This window comes from Manis pentadactyla, chromosome 1 (assembly GCF_030020395.1).
Source record: "Manis pentadactyla isolate mManPen7 chromosome 1, mManPen7.hap1, whole genome shotgun sequence".
In the NCBI taxonomy this organism is placed as follows: domain Eukaryota; kingdom Metazoa; phylum Chordata; class Mammalia; order Pholidota; family Manidae; genus Manis; species Manis pentadactyla.
In genome coordinates, this window is record NC_080019.1 from 71,840,311 (window position 1) to 71,857,906 (window position 17,596).

Here is a 17,596-nt window from a genome sequence, read left to right on the forward strand (position 1 = left end):
GCATTCTTCAATGATCTGTAACAAATAGTTCTAAAATTCATATGGAACCACAAAGATCCCAAATAGCCAAAGCAATCCTGAGAAGGAAGAATAAAGCAGGGGAGGATCTCGCTCCCCAACTTCAAGCTCTACTGCAAAGCCACAGTAATCAAGACAATTTGGTACTGGCACAAGAACAGAGCCACAGACCAATGGAATAGAACAGAGAGTCCAGATATAAACCCAAGCATACATGGTCAATTAATATATGATAAAGGAGCCATGGATACACAATGGGGAGATGACAGCCTCTTCAACAGCTGGTGTTGGCAAAATTGGACAGCTACATGTAAGAGAAACTGGATTATTGTCTAACTCCATATACAAAAGTAAACTCAAAATGGATCAAAGTCATGAAATCATAAAACTCTTAGAAGAAAACATAGGCAGAACTCTCTTGAATATAAACATGAACAAATTCTTCATGAACATATCTCCCTGCACAAGGGAAACAAAGGCAAAAATGAATAAGTGGGATTATATCAAACTTAAAAGCTTCTGTACAGCAAAGGACACCATCAATAGAACAAAAAGGCATCCTACAGTATTTGAGAATATATTCATAAATGACATATCTGATAAGGGGTTGACATCCAAAATATACAAAGAGCTCACACACCTCAACCAACAAAAAGCAAATAATACAAGCAAAAAATGTGCAGAGGATCTGAACAGACACTTCTCCAAAGATGAAATTCAGATGGCCAACAGGCACATGAGAAGATGCTCCACATCCCTAATCATCAGAGGAATGCAACTTAAAACCACAATGAGATATCACCTCACACCAGTTAGGATGGCCACCATCCAAAAGACAAAACAACAAATGCTGGCAAGGATGTGGAGAAAGGGGAACCCTCCTACACTGCTGGGGGGAGTGTAAACTAGTTCAACCATTGTGGAAAGCAGTATTGAGGTTCCTCAAAAAACTAAAAATATAAATACCATTTGACTCAGGAATTCCACTCCTAGGAATTTACCCTAAGAATGCAGTTTCCCAGTCTCAAAAAGACATATGCACCCCTATGTTTACGTAACAGTGTTTAAAATAGCCAAGAAATGGAAGCAACCTAAGCGTCCATCAGTAGATGAATGGATAAAGAAGATGTGGTACATATACACAATGGAATATTATTTAGCCTTAAGAAGAAAATAAATCCTGCCATTTGCAACATGGATGGAGCTAGAGGGTATTACACTCAGTGAAATAAGCCAGGCAGAGATAGACAAGTATCAAATGATTTCACTCATCTGTGGATGATAAGAACAAAGAAAATACTGAAGGAACAAAACAGCAGCAGACTCACAGAACCCAAGAATGGACTAACAGTTACCAAAGGGAAAGGGACTGGGAAGAATGGGTGGGAAGGGAGGGATAAGGGGAAAAGGGGGCATTATGATTAGTACACATAATGTGGGGGGGTTGGCATGGGGAAGGCAGTACAACACAGAGAAGACAAGTAGTGACTCTATAGCATCTTACTACGCTGATGGACAGTGACTGTAATGGGGTATGTGGTGGGGATTTGATAATGGGGGGAATCTAGTAACCACAGTGTTGCTCATGTAATTTGTATATTAATGATACCAGAAAACAAAGAAAAAAACCTAAAAGAGCTGAACTGGGGATGATTTTTCATTTTTCTTTCACCAAAGACTGATTAAAGTTCCATATGTGCTGACCTTTCTGTGCTAAGATAATGAAATGATGGGGAGCCCACGGGGAGAGGCTGGCTGCCAGAGAAGGACTCTGTGGCTCCCCACAGCCAAGCAGAGCTAAGTGACGGCTCAGGCATGAAGGCTACACCCCAGCATCCCCTGCTGGCCCCTCCCATCACCCAAGGCTGCCCTATTTGGTGCAGATGGCATAGCTCGCACAGTCCCCTGGCTCTGTTCCCATCACATTTACCTTGCTTCTCCCGTTGTGACTTCTGGAAACCCAGTGCCTCCTTGGTCATATCAATCTCCCGCTTGATGGCATTGATGCGCTGTGTAGTCTCGCTGGCCCTTTTGCTGAGCTCGTTCAAGATGGATTTGTTTTCTTTTAAGATGTGGTTGATTTCACTACCTTGCTCCTTCTTAAAGTCTTCAAAGGCCACAGACTTGGAGGGTGGGGTTCTGGGCCTGAAGTCCAAGGGGAAGGATGAGAGGGGAAAAATGGGGCCACTGTCTTGGAGCCACCAGGCAATGCCTTTCTTCTCTGGGGCTTCTGTGGGCAGGAGGCCAGAATTCCTAGGCACCACCTACCCCAGGCAGGAGCTAAGCTGTGTAGGAATAATTCCCTCATCTGTGTGTCACTCAGCACACAAGGGCACATGCTCATTGCAGAAAATGAGGATAGCAAGGGAAAGTATTGAAAAAAACAAAAAAGTACTCACTACGTTTTGGCAACCACACTCTGGTCTATCTCCTTTCAGGGATTTTTTTTTATAAGTTTTTAAATGTTTGAGGTCATACAGTATGTGTAAGGTCCCATTTTACTTTTTTCACAGTGTTCTTTCATGCTATTAAAAACTCTTTAAGGACTCTAATTAATGAGATCTAAGATGAAGTCTTGGGGCTGGGGGAAGTAGATTGTCTCCAACTTGCTTTGGGCAACATAAAAATATAAGATGGATGGAGGGATGGAGAGAAAGATGGACACATGATGAAATAAGGATAGTGACATGTTAATTGTAGAATCAAGAGGATGTTCACTGCACAAATCTTTGAACTCCTCTGCTTGGAAATGTTCATAGTCTGGGGAAGAAATTCTTCATGCACATCCTTGTACATTCCAAGGGCAGAGATGGTAATACACTTAGTCACCTTTCCTTACTTTAAATTCATGATGCAATGAACATCTATTTGCATATATCTTTGTCCACATCTCTAGTGATTTCCTTAGGATAGGTTCCTAAAAACTCGATTACTGACTCACCAGGGAGAGGAACTGAGGAGCAGGAAGAAGGGGTCTCATACTTGGAGAATCTTGTACCTTTTGGATGCATTACTTATTTTAATGATATGTAAATCCAGTTATTTAACTGATTGCTCTATGGAGGGTCTAAAGCTGTTTGGTAGGTAATCGTGCATTTCAGATGGCTCCTCGGCCACCCGCTTTGCCCGTGTACAAGTCGCCATGTTTCTCCTCTTTGGACTGTGTTCCTGGTCTTTGCTCATTACCCTCTATTTTATTTCTCTTCTACCTGCAGGTGCTCTTTACAATTTGAGGATCACACTCTGCTTTTGGATGATCTGTGGCAAGAGCTTGCATTAGATAGTCACCTGGGTGGGCGTAACTCCTTCGGGGAGTCCGAGGCAGGAGGCTCAGTGCTGGCAGTCTCACGGTCCCGCAGAAGCATTTCTCTGACATCCCCCTCCTTGAAGGATGGGGTCAGCTGGGTCTCAACAGGACAGATCTGCCCTGCCGCTCTGACCAGTCCCTGACCCGCTCTCCCCACCTACACTAGTGCTCACACCAGCTCCCGGAAAGCAGCCTCTCCAAGTGCTGGCACCCAGGATCCTGCTTCCAGAGAGGAACATCTGAGCAGGCCTAAACTGGTAAGATGAGGCCCAGTTCTTTCCACCATTTCCTCTTCTCTTTTACTACTTATTGTAACAAGTGTGGCTTCAGGGACAAGCCTCAATCCACCTGTTACTGTTCTGCTTTCCCAGGGGCAGGATGGAGAGGGCTGGGGTGTGACTGCCCTTCCGGAAGAGGAAGGAGGAGGCCAGGGCATCAGGAGTCTGCTACCCAACTCCTGTCCTGCTTGTGACAGTTCTCTACAATCAGCTTTGGCCTGTGTCCTTTTACAAGGGGTAAGAACAGTGACAACCTAGTTCTGTTGAGTACTTTCCAGGTACAGGGAATGCGTTCACTCACTATCCTTACATCCTCGGTACTCTGACGCTATTCTTCTGCTTTCCATGTCAGGGGCGAGGAAATGGAGGCACAGAGACGCTCTCATGCTTCACCCAAGGCAGCCGCTCAGGTAGCAGCAGCACAGAGCAGGGAGGTGTGCTCAGGCATCACCTGTGGAGCCCGGCCCTCGTCCATCCCGACATGGCCCCTCCCAGGGAGGTGAGTCATTAATTGAACCTTGACGCTCTTCCCAGCTTGCACACACAAGTGCATCTCACCTGTAAAGTGAACTGGGGTTTTTGGGGACATGAGAGCCAGTCAGCTCGGTCTGGTTGCTGGGGTTCCCCCTGAAGCACCAGAGGGCAAGTGCTGGCCCAGCTCCTCACTTCAGCTCTACTGCTCATCGGGCTGTGGCCTCGGAAGTGACTTCCCCTCTCTAAGCCTTGGTCTCCTCATCAGTAAGATGGAGACATCAACTCCCACCTCGTGGGGTTTCTGTGTGGATGACAGGTGACTAGCCCCAGCTCGGGCCCCACAGATGTTGATAATATTGGGATGTCCACCGTGCCCACCCATCTTGTGTCCCCTCATCAGCCAGGAAAGGCCAGGTGCTGGACAGGCAGAGCAGTAGGTAGGTCACTCACCTGAGCCGCTCTTTGAGTGTCTTCTCGGACTTGGATTTCTTCCCAGATTTGGTAGAGAAAGGGGTGACCTCAAGTCCGAAGCCTTGTCCATCAAGCTCACCCACAAAGTGGTTGTCAACATCCACCAGTCCTGCCTGGTTAGAGGCCAGCCACAGGGTTAGATAAAGGGTCTGGGCCCCTCGGGGACCCAAGCGTATAAGGGCTGAAGGCTCAGGTGGGCATGTTCATCCCACCCACCACACTGTGGCTGCTGCTGCTAGTTTTAGGCTGTCCCCAACAGGGCTATACCAATGTCTACTTTCCACATCCATTCTTCCTGTTTGATATGTTGGCTCATTCCATACCCTGAGGATCTTAAGGCCTGTTTCCAACCTACCTCCAGGAATTGCTCTTGTTTATTATTAGCCATGTCTCCAATTTTGGAGGCCACTTTGAATTCACATGTGGCTTATGCTTGCATGGGTCCCCCCATCACCCCATGCTCATCCTGGTGTTACTTTTATCTGGTGCAATGCTAGGTCTGCCTGCTGCCTATGGAGAGGTCTGGGGATGGAAAAATCTAACAAGAGTGCTACCAGCAAGAGGCAACTATGCTTACCTTCTGGACAACAGGAATGGCTGCAAAGTCATTTTTATCTGTGAGGGTGTACTTTCTGCGCAAAGCGGACTCCACTTCCTGTTCCTGTTGCCTTGGGAGAGAGTGAGAGAACACCTCTTAAGTGGGGCCATGCTGAACCCTCTGAAGCAAGAACCAAATAATGGTGTTAGAAGTTGTTCGGGTGTGGTCCCTTGTGATGGAGTCAGGCCCTCCTCACAAACCAGACCAGATAGAACAAGCTCATTCCGTCACCCAGACTCCGCAGTGCACACACCCATTGTCTAGCCCCAAAATCAGCAGGGGCACATCTGCTCCAAGATGACTTTAACAAAGACTTGTAAGCTGCTTGGGGATCATGCTTCCTGGCCTGGATTCTGTCTCTAACATGCCCTGTGGAATCATGTGACCAGCTTCTGTGATACCATCCAGCTTGAGCCACTCAGGCTACTGGTATGTCTGCACCCAAATAAACCACAAATGCCTCCTGCGATGGGAGTTGGAGTGAAGGTATTCACAACTTCCTGCTCTGGCCACACTCAGGGCTGGCACTCTACAAAGACCTCCTGACTGCTTAACGAACCCGGGAAACATCCACCAGGGACCACCTCCTCTCTGGGGAGCTCCCAAAATGGAGGGCTGTCCTCCCTGCTTCCCCTCTGAGAAGGGGAAGCTGGGAGGATCTGAGAGCTCGTGAGCAGAGCCTATCAGGGACACCAGGGGCCTGGACACACCCAAAGGACTCCAATTTGGCTTCTGACACATGCAGGAGAAGGTGGTATTCACATCCAGACCACTGGAAATGAAAATGGCAACCTAATGTAGGAGTCAGATGGGTGGGGAGGGTCCCTTACCTCTGAACCACCCGGAACTGGTTGAACACCTCCTGGATCTGTCTGAGGTTGATTATCTAGAGGGAAGCAAACATGGCAGAAGTTAGACTTCAGCACCACAGGACTAAGGCTGTGTCTATGATAGGAGAAAAACCAGGACCCTTAGCTAACTCTTTGACCATCTGTCTGGAGAGTGGGACAGCTGTGAACAGCCTCTCAGCAAAGTGGCAGACAAGAACAGAGGAACACCTAATTAATAATTTTCAAACTAAGTATTTACTGAGACTATAAAAATCACCTGTTTAAAGTGAAGATCTCTAGAAACTTTAAGTGACTCTAGTTCTTGAACTAGAAAAAATTTTAATAAGATTTAGTGTCCTTAGCTCTCTCCTGCTTCCAAAAGGTTCCACTGCAAACCTTTCTTTGTGGGTACAGACACATACACACACCTATGGCTGCATGAAGGCCATTGGCCTCCCTCTCGGTCCTGCAGCCCATAGGCATTACCCTAGACTGAGGGTCAGTCAGTCTGCCCCTGCTGGGAAGGTGGAAGAGCCCTTAGTTTTCTTGGGCCTGCCTCTTGGCTGCCCAGAGAAACGGGCCAGTGGGGGTCTGCCTATGTAACTTCCTGATGAGGGGTTTGCTGGCCTGCACTATAAAAACATTCCTGCATTTTTCCCACTGAGGGGCTGTTGCCTATGTAGCTGTCTCTTCCTCCTTGGCCCATTCCAACATGGGCACAGGTCTGTCTTGTACAATCAGCACGACCATCATTCTTTAACAGCCTCACTCCGCCTGGCCCAGCCAAGCACCTGAGGTTTCCCTCCCGGCTGTACATGGGAGGCCCCCAGGTTCCACGAGGTTGAGCATTTCGCTGAAGTCACTGAGCAAGGAGACAGCTGAGCCGGGATTCCGTCCAGGGCAGCCGGGCTCCGCAGCCTGCACTGTGCCCCCAGTGGCAGACCACCTCTTGTGTGTTCAAGGCTGCTGGCCACTCTGTGGGGCACCCACGGTCTTGTGACCCTATGTAGGCATGCTGAGGCCTCAGGAAGCTGAAGGGGCCCTGAGGCCAGGGGTCCAGCACCACCCACTCTATGCCCACTCTGCCCCTCTCAGTGGGAGGTTCAGAGGCCAGCAGAGTATGAGTCAGGGTGTGCCCAGGACAGGAGCCCCAGGCCCATTGGTCATGGTGGTCCCAAGGAAGGGCTCCTTACGTCAATTTCGTCCAGTGTCCCCTCCAGGTACCTCCGCACCTGGGCGTTGATCTCAGCAATCTGGATTTCATCCATGGGGTCATAGTTCACAAGGGTGCGGTTGGCCTTGGAGGAGGAGGAAGAACATGTGGTTAAGCTCCAAGCACCTGAGCCCAAGTAGGAGAGCAGGAACCATTCTGAGAACCAAGCTGGGGAGGTTGGGCACAGGACCTGCTTGCCCACGCCAGCTCTAGTCCCTTCACCATCAGGTCCTGACTCACAGGCCAGGCGCTCAGGATACTGAGGGATAACTGGGTCGGTGAGGGAAGGAAAGGCCGGCCGCCTGACAGGGGCCCCTGCTGCAGCAAGCAGGGGGGGTCCTGCAGGCTGAATCTCAGCAGAGTGTGCGATGAGGCTTCAGGAGGGATGTGGCTGCCTCTGCCTGAGGCCCCTCCGGACTATGAGCATTGCAGGCAGGCCAGCGGAGGGCTCCTGCCACTACCCCCTGCTCTCATGGCCCCTTGCTGCTGTACCTTCCCCATCACCCAGTTTACCCCACCCCTCCTCACCTTGACCCACCATGCTTTTTACCCCTGTACCTTTCTACCCCCAGCCAGGTCCCCAGCCCCTGTCCCTTGTCTTCCATCCTACTACCTGCCTCTGCTTGCTGACCATCTGACACCCTTGCCCACATCCTCCTGCTCTTCCAGTACCCCTGCCCACCAGGCATTCCTGGCCCTCCAGGCCCTCTCCCTGCCCCTCCAGTTACCCCCATCTCCTTGCCTAGTTGGCCCCCCACGCGTCTGGCCCCCTGTCCACTCACTTCCTCTGCCCATCCAGCATCCCTGCTCTGACCCCCTTAGTCCTTCCCCACTCAGCCCTTCTGCCCACCTGGAACCCTGATCCCCATCCCTCCAGCACCCAGCCACCCCCTCCCCCATCTCTAGCTGCTTACCAGGCTGTCATGGATGGCCAGCTCCTGCTTGAGCAGTGCCAGCTCCTTCTTCAGGTTCTTGACCATTCGCTGCCAGGGAAACATAGTTGGGGGGGGGGAAGGGTCAGAGAGGCCATCCTGCCTCTCCCACATCAAGTCCCCATTCCCCACCCTGTGCTGGGACATCCCCACGGTGTGTGATCTCAGCTTCTGGACAGTTCCTTCCTTACTGGTGACTTTTCCCCAGCTGGGGTGAGTTTAAGGTCTGAGGGGACCTCGGCAGTCTCCTGCCCTCTTGCCTGTTTCAGGTACCCGCAGGGCCACCTCAGGCCCCCTCCCAGGAGCTCCAGCATATCTCCAGTTTACCAGGGCAGTGGCTCTCTCAGTGCAGCCCACTGCCTCCAGGATGCTTTCTAGCCATGACCAGGCCTTTTACCCTCTTTCTTCCCAACCACTGTGAAACAGATCGCCATTCTTCCGATCGTCACGTATGTCACTTCCAACTTTTTGCTACTACAGACAATACTGCAAAACAGCTTCGGACTTACGTCTTTGTGTCCTTATAAGCCTCTGTATGTTAACACAGTCATCTGTGAGGCTGTATGTCATCTGCCCCAGTACCTCTTTCCTACTGCTCTCCCCCAACTCGCACCTCCCCTACCAAATGGGCCCACTTCCTATGTAAACTGCAATCCCCTCCCCTCCCCATACCACCCTTTCTACAAATCTTGCTCTAATTTTTTTCATAGCACACATCACATATCACCAACATACCCTAGAGCAGTGCTAACAGGACTTTCTGTAACGATGGAAATGTTCTCTATCTATGCCACAAGCCATATATAGCCACTGAACACTTGAAATGTGACTAATGTGACCAAGGAAGTGAATTCTTAATTTTATTTAACTAATTTAAATAGCCTCATGTGAGTAGTACCTACTGTACTGGACAGCGAAGCTCTAGAATTTATCAGTTTCTTTAAAAGAATTCTTTTCTAAAGACAAATTGCATATATTTAAGTTATACAACATGATGTTTTGACCTACATCTACTTTACTACAGTTAAGGCAATCAGCATATCCACCTCCTCACCTAGTTGTCACTTTATTATGTGTGAGATCTACTTTCTTAGCAAATTTCCAGTATATAATACAGTATTATTCACTATTGCCACTATGCTGTACACTGGACCCCCAGAACATTTTCATCTTATAACTGAAAATTTGTACCCTTTCACCAATATCTCCCCATTCCTCAGCCCCCGCCACTATCCCCACCCCTGCTCTTGGTAACCACAGCTCTACTCTTCTATGAATTTGACTTTTCAAGGGTCCACATATAAATGAGATCATACAGGGAGATCTTTCTGTGTCTGGCTGATTTCACTTAGCATAGTGTCTTCCAGGTTCATCCTTGCTGTTACACATAGCAGAATCTAGGGCATACCTGTTTCGTATGTTTATTATATCTCTCCCATTCCTAGCAGACAGACTATCAGCTCTTTGAGGACAGAATTTTGTGTTTCTGTTTGGACACTAATGCATCCTTAGTGCATCAAAAAGTGCCTGGCATGTAATAAGTGCTCTATAAATTTTAGGTGAAATGACATATTTCTAGGAACAAATTGCTAATCGTTTTACAGTTGATAGATACTGTCTTGAGTATCTTTCATACAACAGGCACAAGGGACTTAAAGCTGAGAATCTTCACTGTTAACCACAGGGCTTCTTTTAGTTGTCAGAAAAAGGCCACTGGAGGGAGCCCTTGACAGCTGGGTCCTGAGACTGGTGACTAAGGCTGTGAACAGTCTGCAGCAAGGGCTGGCTGGCTGAACCCTGGCGTCCTGCTGGATTCAGGGCACAAAGCCTGGGACTCAAAGCACATGACCAAGGTCTAAATCCTGGCTCTGCCCCTCTGGACAGCCCCAAGATGGTCTCGTTCAGGTGGACCTCCTATGAGGTCAATGGGAGAGGCTTGGTGGCCAGCTCCTACTCATCCCCATCCCCTCCTCCCAAATAAAGGATCTTGGCTCTAAAAATGCATCGGGCCTGAGCTAGGGAAAGTCTGGTTGAGCTGCTGGGGGCTTCCAGCTGGAAGACTGTCCAATGTGGCATGGGGAGCCAGCCTTCGACCTCCCGGCCAATCAGACGGCCAATGCAGGGAACAGGCCATCTATCTGCTCCCATGGGTTACCAGCCTCCCAGTCACACTCTGAGAGCATGCGAACCACTTCTTCTAATGCTGGGCAGGCTTGGTGGCCTCCACTTGCCCTCTCTACTGACTAGAGAGAAGCTTCTTGGACACATAGGGACTGGCAGCACTTCCTGGCAGGCCAGCTCCTTTATAAAGATAGTGGACATTTTCTGGATGGAATTAATGCCTTGGAAACAGCAGACTCAAATAAGTTCCCTGATAGTCAGGTGATTTAACCATAAATGTAATGAGGATAATTCAGGGACTTCTCTTTAAGTCCTGCACCAGGCTAGGAGCAGTTGTTAGCCTGGGAAGTTTCCTTATTTTGATCCCATTGCAGCCTGCAGGTGTATTTTCTCTTGGCAATGTGGGATACCCTAAGTCTCTCTGCTGTATGTTTATGCTTGTGGCTCACAACCTTTACAGCACCTCATAGACTGATGTGTCGGGAAGGTTGTCACTGGTCATTGGTCCAACCTCCTGGTTCATAGATAAATACTAAGAGGCTCAGAGTCCAAACAAATTACCAGAGACCTGGTGGCAGAGGTGGATTAGGAACCCAATCTCCTACCTTACAAAGCCAGCCCCACCAGCCAAGGAAATTCTACAGAAGATATTCCACCCCCTTGAAAATAGGCATCAGGACTGGAGATGGGGCTGGAAATAACCTAAGAATACTGGCTACAGCCTAGGAAAGACAGAAACCAAAATAATTTCCCACGTCACTCAAGAACTCATGCTACAGAAGGAAAGTGCTTATCGTAAAGATTATAAATACATTCACATTTGAAGACACGGAAACTTGGCTTTCCAGGACCAACGGTGCAAATTTCAGAATAGAAATCATATTAAAGGGCACAAAAGTCCTTGCATTTGATGAAACGCCCAACCAGCCAAGTTTGAGGGTGATAATGTGTTAGTCCTCAGAGAAGAGAACACCACGTATGAAAACAAGAAAAACAAATAAATAAATAAAGCTTCAAGCTACAGAAAAGCATGAAAATAATGCCATGAAACCTGGGAAGACCACTCCCAAATCTGACTTTAAATAACAGCACGCTGCCATACTGGCTTCAGTTTTGTTTTGTTTTTTTTCAACTAATTCATCCATTCCACAACCCCCTATGGTAACCACCAGTCTGTTCTCCCTGTTTATAAATCTATTTCAATTTTGTTTTTTTTTTTAGATCCCACATATGAGTGAAATCATATGGTGTTTGTCTTTCTCTGATGTATTTCACTTAGTGTAATGCCCTCTAGGTCCATACGTGTTGCAAACAGCAAGATTTCATTCTTTTTTTATGGCTGAGTAACAGTTGTTTTTTTTTTTTAAAGAAATAAACCATCTCAGATAAACGCGAGACTCTGTGTACCCCACTCCAAGTGCATCCCCCTGACATCCCAGCAGGAGCCTCCAGACTCAGTTTGGTCTTTTCATTCCCACAGTTCTTTTCTTTTACCATAAACACATATATCCATTAACAATCATCAGCATTGCTTTGCATGTTTTTATACTTGGTGTAAATGACAGACACTGCCATTTGGTCCACTTCAATCTCCATTTTCTCACTTGCAATCACCTATGCTTGAAGGTTTAGCTCTGGCTCCCTCCCCCATAACTCATGCAGTTACTCTTCCGTTAAAGGCTATCTTTTTTCACTGTGACAGTAGAGCAGTGGGGGCACCGTTCTTCTGTATGTCTACATACATATGTGAGAATGCCCTTAACTATACACTGAGAAGACACACTGCTAACCTGTAGGAGTAGAGCACTAACACTTACTGAGCATCTGCTCCTTGACAGCACCATGCTGAGGTTTCTGAGCATGACTTAGTCTTCACAACACCTTGTTGAGAGCAGATTCTGTTACTCCCCTAATTTACAAATGAGGAAACTGAGGCTTAGAAAGGGTAAGTATTTTGCTGAGGTTATACAGCTGATAAAGGTTAAGAGCAGGCTGCTGAACCAGGATAGCCCAATGCACAGGCCACTTTTAACTACCACACCAGTGGTTCTCAAGAGTGTGGCCCCAGAGCAGCAGCAGCACTGGGGAACTTACTAGATATGCAAACCCTCGGGTCTCACCCCAGAACACGCCAGTGGCTTCAGCAAGCCAGCCAGGTGACCCTGATGCCTGCTAAAGTTCAAGAACCATGGCTCTAAGCTCTAATCTCTCCTCAACCTCCAAATCATCAGTTAGTTCCACAGAACCAGACAGACAGTTATTTTCCCTCAGGGTTTAGAATCCCTCAGGATTTAGTTAAGCAGGTTTAGCTCAACTGCTCTGTCATGAGCTGAGGATATGCATTGTTTTCCCATCTTGAGTAACTATGATTCCACTAGAATCTTAAAAGGGAAGTCAAATTATTGGTAAATATGTTTTTGCTTTGCTAGGTGTTGTCAAAATGCTCTCCAAAGTGGTTGTATCAATTACACTCACCAGAAATAAGCACTTCCATTTCTGACATTCTCACTGTCATTTTGGATTGTCAGAAAAATTCTGATTTTTGCTACTCTGAGGGTGGAATTCCACTAAGGTTTAATTTGCATTTCCCTGGTGAATGGTGGTACTGAGCACTCCTTCTGATTGATTGGCTCTGCATGTTGGGAGGGATCATACAGGCTGGGAGGAGAGAGGTTCTGCAGTGACATACTAGTTGAGTCTGAGATGGTCCACACTGATTTAGCTCTGAAACAGTTAGCTCTAAGGAACTCTCATATAGAAGCCCAGGGTACTCAGGTACCCCAAAGCCCCACCTATAAACCAGGTGGTGGCCTGATCTAGCCCTTTTACCTTTGTAGGGGCCCCCGGTGGGGTCTTGAGGGACTCTGAAGACTCTGGGCTATCCCAGAGTGGAAAAGGACTGACCTAGAATGGCACAGGTACCTGTGGTTGAGGCAGGACGCCAGCCAACACGCCCTCCCACAGTGAGCTGCCTGCCCACAAGCCCCTTAGTACCTCGGCGTCATACTTCTCATTGACAGCAGGCTTAGTGGTGACCAGCTTCATCCTGCTGGTGAACTGCAGTGAAGATAGCTGAAAAACAGATCAGACAAGCCCTCTCTGTGTTTGGCCAATTACTTGTAAGTAGAGATATTTGCAAAACATGTCAAAGGAGTTCACTGGGAAAGACAAATCTCTACATAGGGGCATGCTCCTACACATTAATGGACTATGGGGGACTCCTGAGTCCACAGAGTGATGTCTTGGGGGTCCTGCCTGAGTCCCTCTGGAGGGGCAGCCAGCCAGGGGTAATTGTGGCTGGAGGCCCATGAGGCAGCCACATAAACAAGCACAAGGGAAAGAGCCCCACTGTACTGACATTACATGAGGGCTGGAGGGCTGCTCCCTGGCAGTGAGGAGCAGCCAGTGCTGGCACAAGGCAGGCCCTGAGACCCCAGCCGCATACCACACTGGGCTGGCTCAAGGCTCTGAAACAGGGAAGCCGACTCGGAGGGGAGCGGGTCACCGGAAACGGCAGAGAGGAGGACTGGAAGGCTCTTCCTTTGGGCAGTCTGGTCCGGCTGAGTTCTGCCGCTAAGCAGCTGCGCAAGCTGGCAGGTTTTATAACTTCTCTGTAAGTCAGGGAGACCTGCCCTGCAGGGTCACCCGGACACTTAGTGATGAGATATGCAATGTGCTCTGGACAGAACTGGCTCACAGCGAGCCCTCAGGAAGAGGCCCTGTCATTACAGTTGGAGTCGCTTCTGCATGGCGTGAAATCAGACTCTCTTGCCCCAGGTATAGCCACAAGTGTGACCATGAGACCCTCACCGTGGTTGCCCCACCCCCCAACACACACACATGCAGTATCACTCCATAAAGCAACACAATCTGTGACAGGAACAGTTTTAGTTTAAAACATTTGGAGAAGAAAACCATTAGCTTCCACACCTCCTACATGCCTTTAGCAGCGTCTCTGGGCTCTGTGGGCTCAGTCCTGGGCAGAGATCCTGAGCCACATGGGCACAAGCCTCTGGGGATAGCAGACACCAGAGAGTTGCTTCCTGTGCAGTGACCATCTCAGGGGTGGGGATACAGGGAGAGAGGGACCTTCCAATGGTCTTGGAGGGCATCTTCCTCAATAAGGCAGTCAGGAAGCCAGTTTTCATCTGGATCCTCCTAGGGTTCACCCGTGCTTTGTTACGCTTTGAGACCAGGTTCCTGAAGCCTTCCTCTGGGGATGCTGCCTGCACGTCACCTGGAGCTTCCCTCCCCAGCCTCCCAAGCCCCAGGGTACTGGCTGTGTGACAGGAATGCTCCCTCTGGAAGCTAGAACAGTCCTTAATGCATGAAGCTGGGAGGCTCTGCAGGAACACCTTGCCCTGCAGTGTGCCTGGAAACAATCTGTTTCACTTAGGTGGATTCTCCAGATGACTGACGCTTGCCCTAAATATCCATATCTGAAAAGCAAAATTCTAAGGAGAGCTTTCCAAACCTGTCTTATTTATGATGGGTGGTTCTTCAGAGGGAGGAGGGAACCCCAGCCTGGGTGCTTAGCTGTGTGGGCTCACTGTGCCCCTGCCTTAGCCCAGCATGGGGCCCCATATTACTGCTTCTGGGTTATACAAGCTTCTTCCCTCCTCAAGTCGCCCATGTCCTGCCACTGGGTTAGTCTCCCTGAGTCACAACTCTGGCCACAGCCTTCCCCTCCTTAAATCCTGTGACAGCCCCAACCACCTGCTGGAGAACAGCCAAGGCCTCAGCCTAGCCACCAGGGCCCAGGGCCCACCCAGCCCCTGCACTTCCTTCTGCCTTTCCTTCTTGAGCCCGCCCCTACAGAAGACAGATGGTCCTGGCAGACTCACCTCCAGGCCCACTGTCCCCTCTGCCAGGAGCGTCTCTGCTCTCCATACCATCCTTTAACCCCAGCCAGTTCAGCAGCTACCTTTCTTATCCCAGCTTCAGGAAAAATACCCACCTCCTCTGCAGGACCCCTGGCCATCTGGGCCTCTCACATTACTTAGGGCCTTGGCTGGGAACTCTGAGGCCCAAAGCCAGGTATGCCTCATCTCTGCTGAGCTGCCCCCCTCCCCACCTGGCACAAAGCAAGGTGCTTAACACCTATCAGCTCACACTAGCCTTATAACCACAGCCTGGAACCCTTGGGTGTTTTCAAGATTTTTAAACGTGTGGTTATGAAGAACAAGGAATCAGCTATCCTAGATCCCAATTCACAGGAGCAGCACCCGTGATGCGTGGTCCCTTCCCTCACAAAGCTGGCTATCAGCCTCCTGTCCCCACACAGGCCTGTGCACTGAGACTACCTCCTGCCCTGACTCTTCCTCGACATGGCTTCCACCCCTGGGTACTTGGTATTTGAATTCTGGCTGGGCCTCCTCTGCAACTTTGGCTCAGACTCATCCCCTGGTCCCTCCACTCCTGACAATGTCTGTGGCTAGCTTGGCCAGCCCAGAGCCAGCCCTGGTGCCCACAAGCAGGGATTCCAATCTGGTTGCATTAGCTGTCTTTACGTACCGTCTCTTCTAACTGGGCAGCTTCTCCATAGATGTTTGTTACAAGGACCACATGGCAATTTCCCCCTGCAGAAAGCAGGACACAGAAGGGCCATGAACCATGTGGGTTTTCTGCTAAGAGATCCTCTGAGGCCAGTGGGAGTCTGTTATGGACTGAATGTTTGGTTCCCTCCCCAGTTCATATGTAGCCTTGAAGGCCTAACCCCAGGATGACGGTGTTTGGAGGCAGGGCCTGCAGGAGGCGATTAGGTTAGAGGACGTCATGAGGTGGAGTCCCCATGATGGGCTCAGTGTCCTTACAGGATGGCAAGGCGTGACCAGAGCTCCATCTGTCTCTCTGGCCTCTCTCTTTTTCTTCTCTCTGCTATGTGAAGACACAGTAAGAAGGGCCATTACAAGCCAGGAAGAGAGACCTCACCAGGAGCCATCCCTGTCAGACCTGGATCTGGGACTTCCAGCCCCGAGAACTGTGGAAAACAAACGTCTATTGTTTAAGTCTGTGGTATTTTTATAAAGCAGCCTGAACTGACAAAGGTGGGGTCATAGAGGACACACCCAAGCATGTATGAGGCTGGGAGGCAAAGGAGGAGGGAGGGGAGCGGGTGAGGTCACCAGATGTAGCTAAAAGAGGACACGGGGAACAGCAGAGAGACGGCATGGGGCAGGGAGGGGCAGGGTCAAGGGAGAGGTGGTGGGCCAGGGCTTTGCTCGGGTGGCAGTCAGTTAATCATCAGAAGCCAATGACTGTCATGAAAGCCTGGAGACATAAGGATGACAAGACACAGCCCCTGCTCCTCTGTCACGGAGGTGTAAAGGAAGGAAAGACGTCATGGGAGAGGCCCTCCATCTGGTCTTCAAGCCAATGAAGGATTCTGCCAGTTGGTTTAGGGATGAGGGGAAAGGTATTCCCGGTAAAGGCAAAAACTTAAGCAAATGTTCTCAGAAGCGGACAGCATGACACACTGTGGGTGAAAGAGGAGGACACCGGGCTGGACTCTGCCTTTTCAGGTGTGTCCGAAGCAACTGTGCCACTGAGAGGGAGCCACTCCATTATCACCAGGAACAGATGTGCCAGGCCTGTCCCTCCTCCCCGAGCACCAACCACACCCTCACCTAGTGAGTCCTTCAGGGCATGGGTGAGCTTGCACTGCCGGAAGGGGATGTGGTCGCGCTTCTGGTCCCCACGGGCAATGATGGCCTGCTCCAGGAACGACAGTGACTTGTTGATGTAGGTGGCTTCCTTCGGGACTCGGCCTTCAGACTACAAACCAAAAAAGTCGGCTCCACTTTAGACCAAGTGGGAAGCTGCCCTGCTAAGAACACTGCAGATCTGTGGCCAAGCCAGAGCCTCCCTCTCACAACCTGGGTCCTCTCTCATTGTCATCAGATAGTTAACTGTTGAACAACAGGGGTTTGAACTGCATGGGTCCATTTTTAAGCAAAAATTTGTTCAATAAATACACTGGAAAAATTTTTTGAGATTTGGGACAATTTGAAAAAATGTTTTCTCTAACCTACTTTATTGAAAGAATACTATACATAATGCATATAACATACAAGATGTGTTAATCAGCTGTTTATGTTTCAGTAAGCCATCCATCAACAGTAGGCTAGTAATAGATAATTTCCTGGGAAGTCAAAACTTAAATGCATATTTTTAATGGCATGGGGGGTCAGTGCCCCTAACCCCCAAGTTGTTCAGGGTCAACTGTATTCCATCATGGGCTAATACTAATATTCAAAGGAGTACCCATACAAAAATAATCATGTGAATGCTAATGTAAATATGAATACTTATGTGAACTCACCTACAATTCACACTAATATGAATACATGTAGGA

The 17,596-nt window shown here is 49.1% G+C and overlaps 1 protein-coding gene across 7 annotated transcripts in view; it reads right to left on the reverse strand.

Moving 5' to 3' along the window:
• The window catches only part of KIF9 (kinesin family member 9), a 46,211-nt gene that overhangs the window by 11,722 nt on the left and 16,893 nt on the right, over nucleotides 1-17,596 (reverse strand). For all 7 annotated transcript variants that reach the window (XM_036877201.2, XM_057498446.1, XM_057498455.1 and 4 more), the window contains 9 exons: nucleotides 16,869-17,016; nucleotides 15,757-15,821; nucleotides 13,237-13,314; nucleotides 8,104-8,172; nucleotides 7,170-7,274; nucleotides 5,977-6,032; nucleotides 5,126-5,216; nucleotides 4,528-4,661; nucleotides 1,949-2,163 (listed from right to left, as the gene is read on the reverse strand). In XM_036877201.2, the coding sequence (XP_036733096.2) occupies nucleotides 1,949-2,163; nucleotides 4,528-4,661; nucleotides 5,126-5,216; nucleotides 5,977-6,032; nucleotides 7,170-7,274; nucleotides 8,104-8,172; nucleotides 13,237-13,314; nucleotides 15,757-15,821; nucleotides 16,869-17,016 (961 nt within the window). The remainder of the gene's footprint in view (nucleotides 1-1,948; nucleotides 2,164-4,527; nucleotides 4,662-5,125; nucleotides 5,217-5,976; nucleotides 6,033-7,169; nucleotides 7,275-8,103; nucleotides 8,173-13,236; nucleotides 13,315-15,756; nucleotides 15,822-16,868; nucleotides 17,017-17,596) is intronic.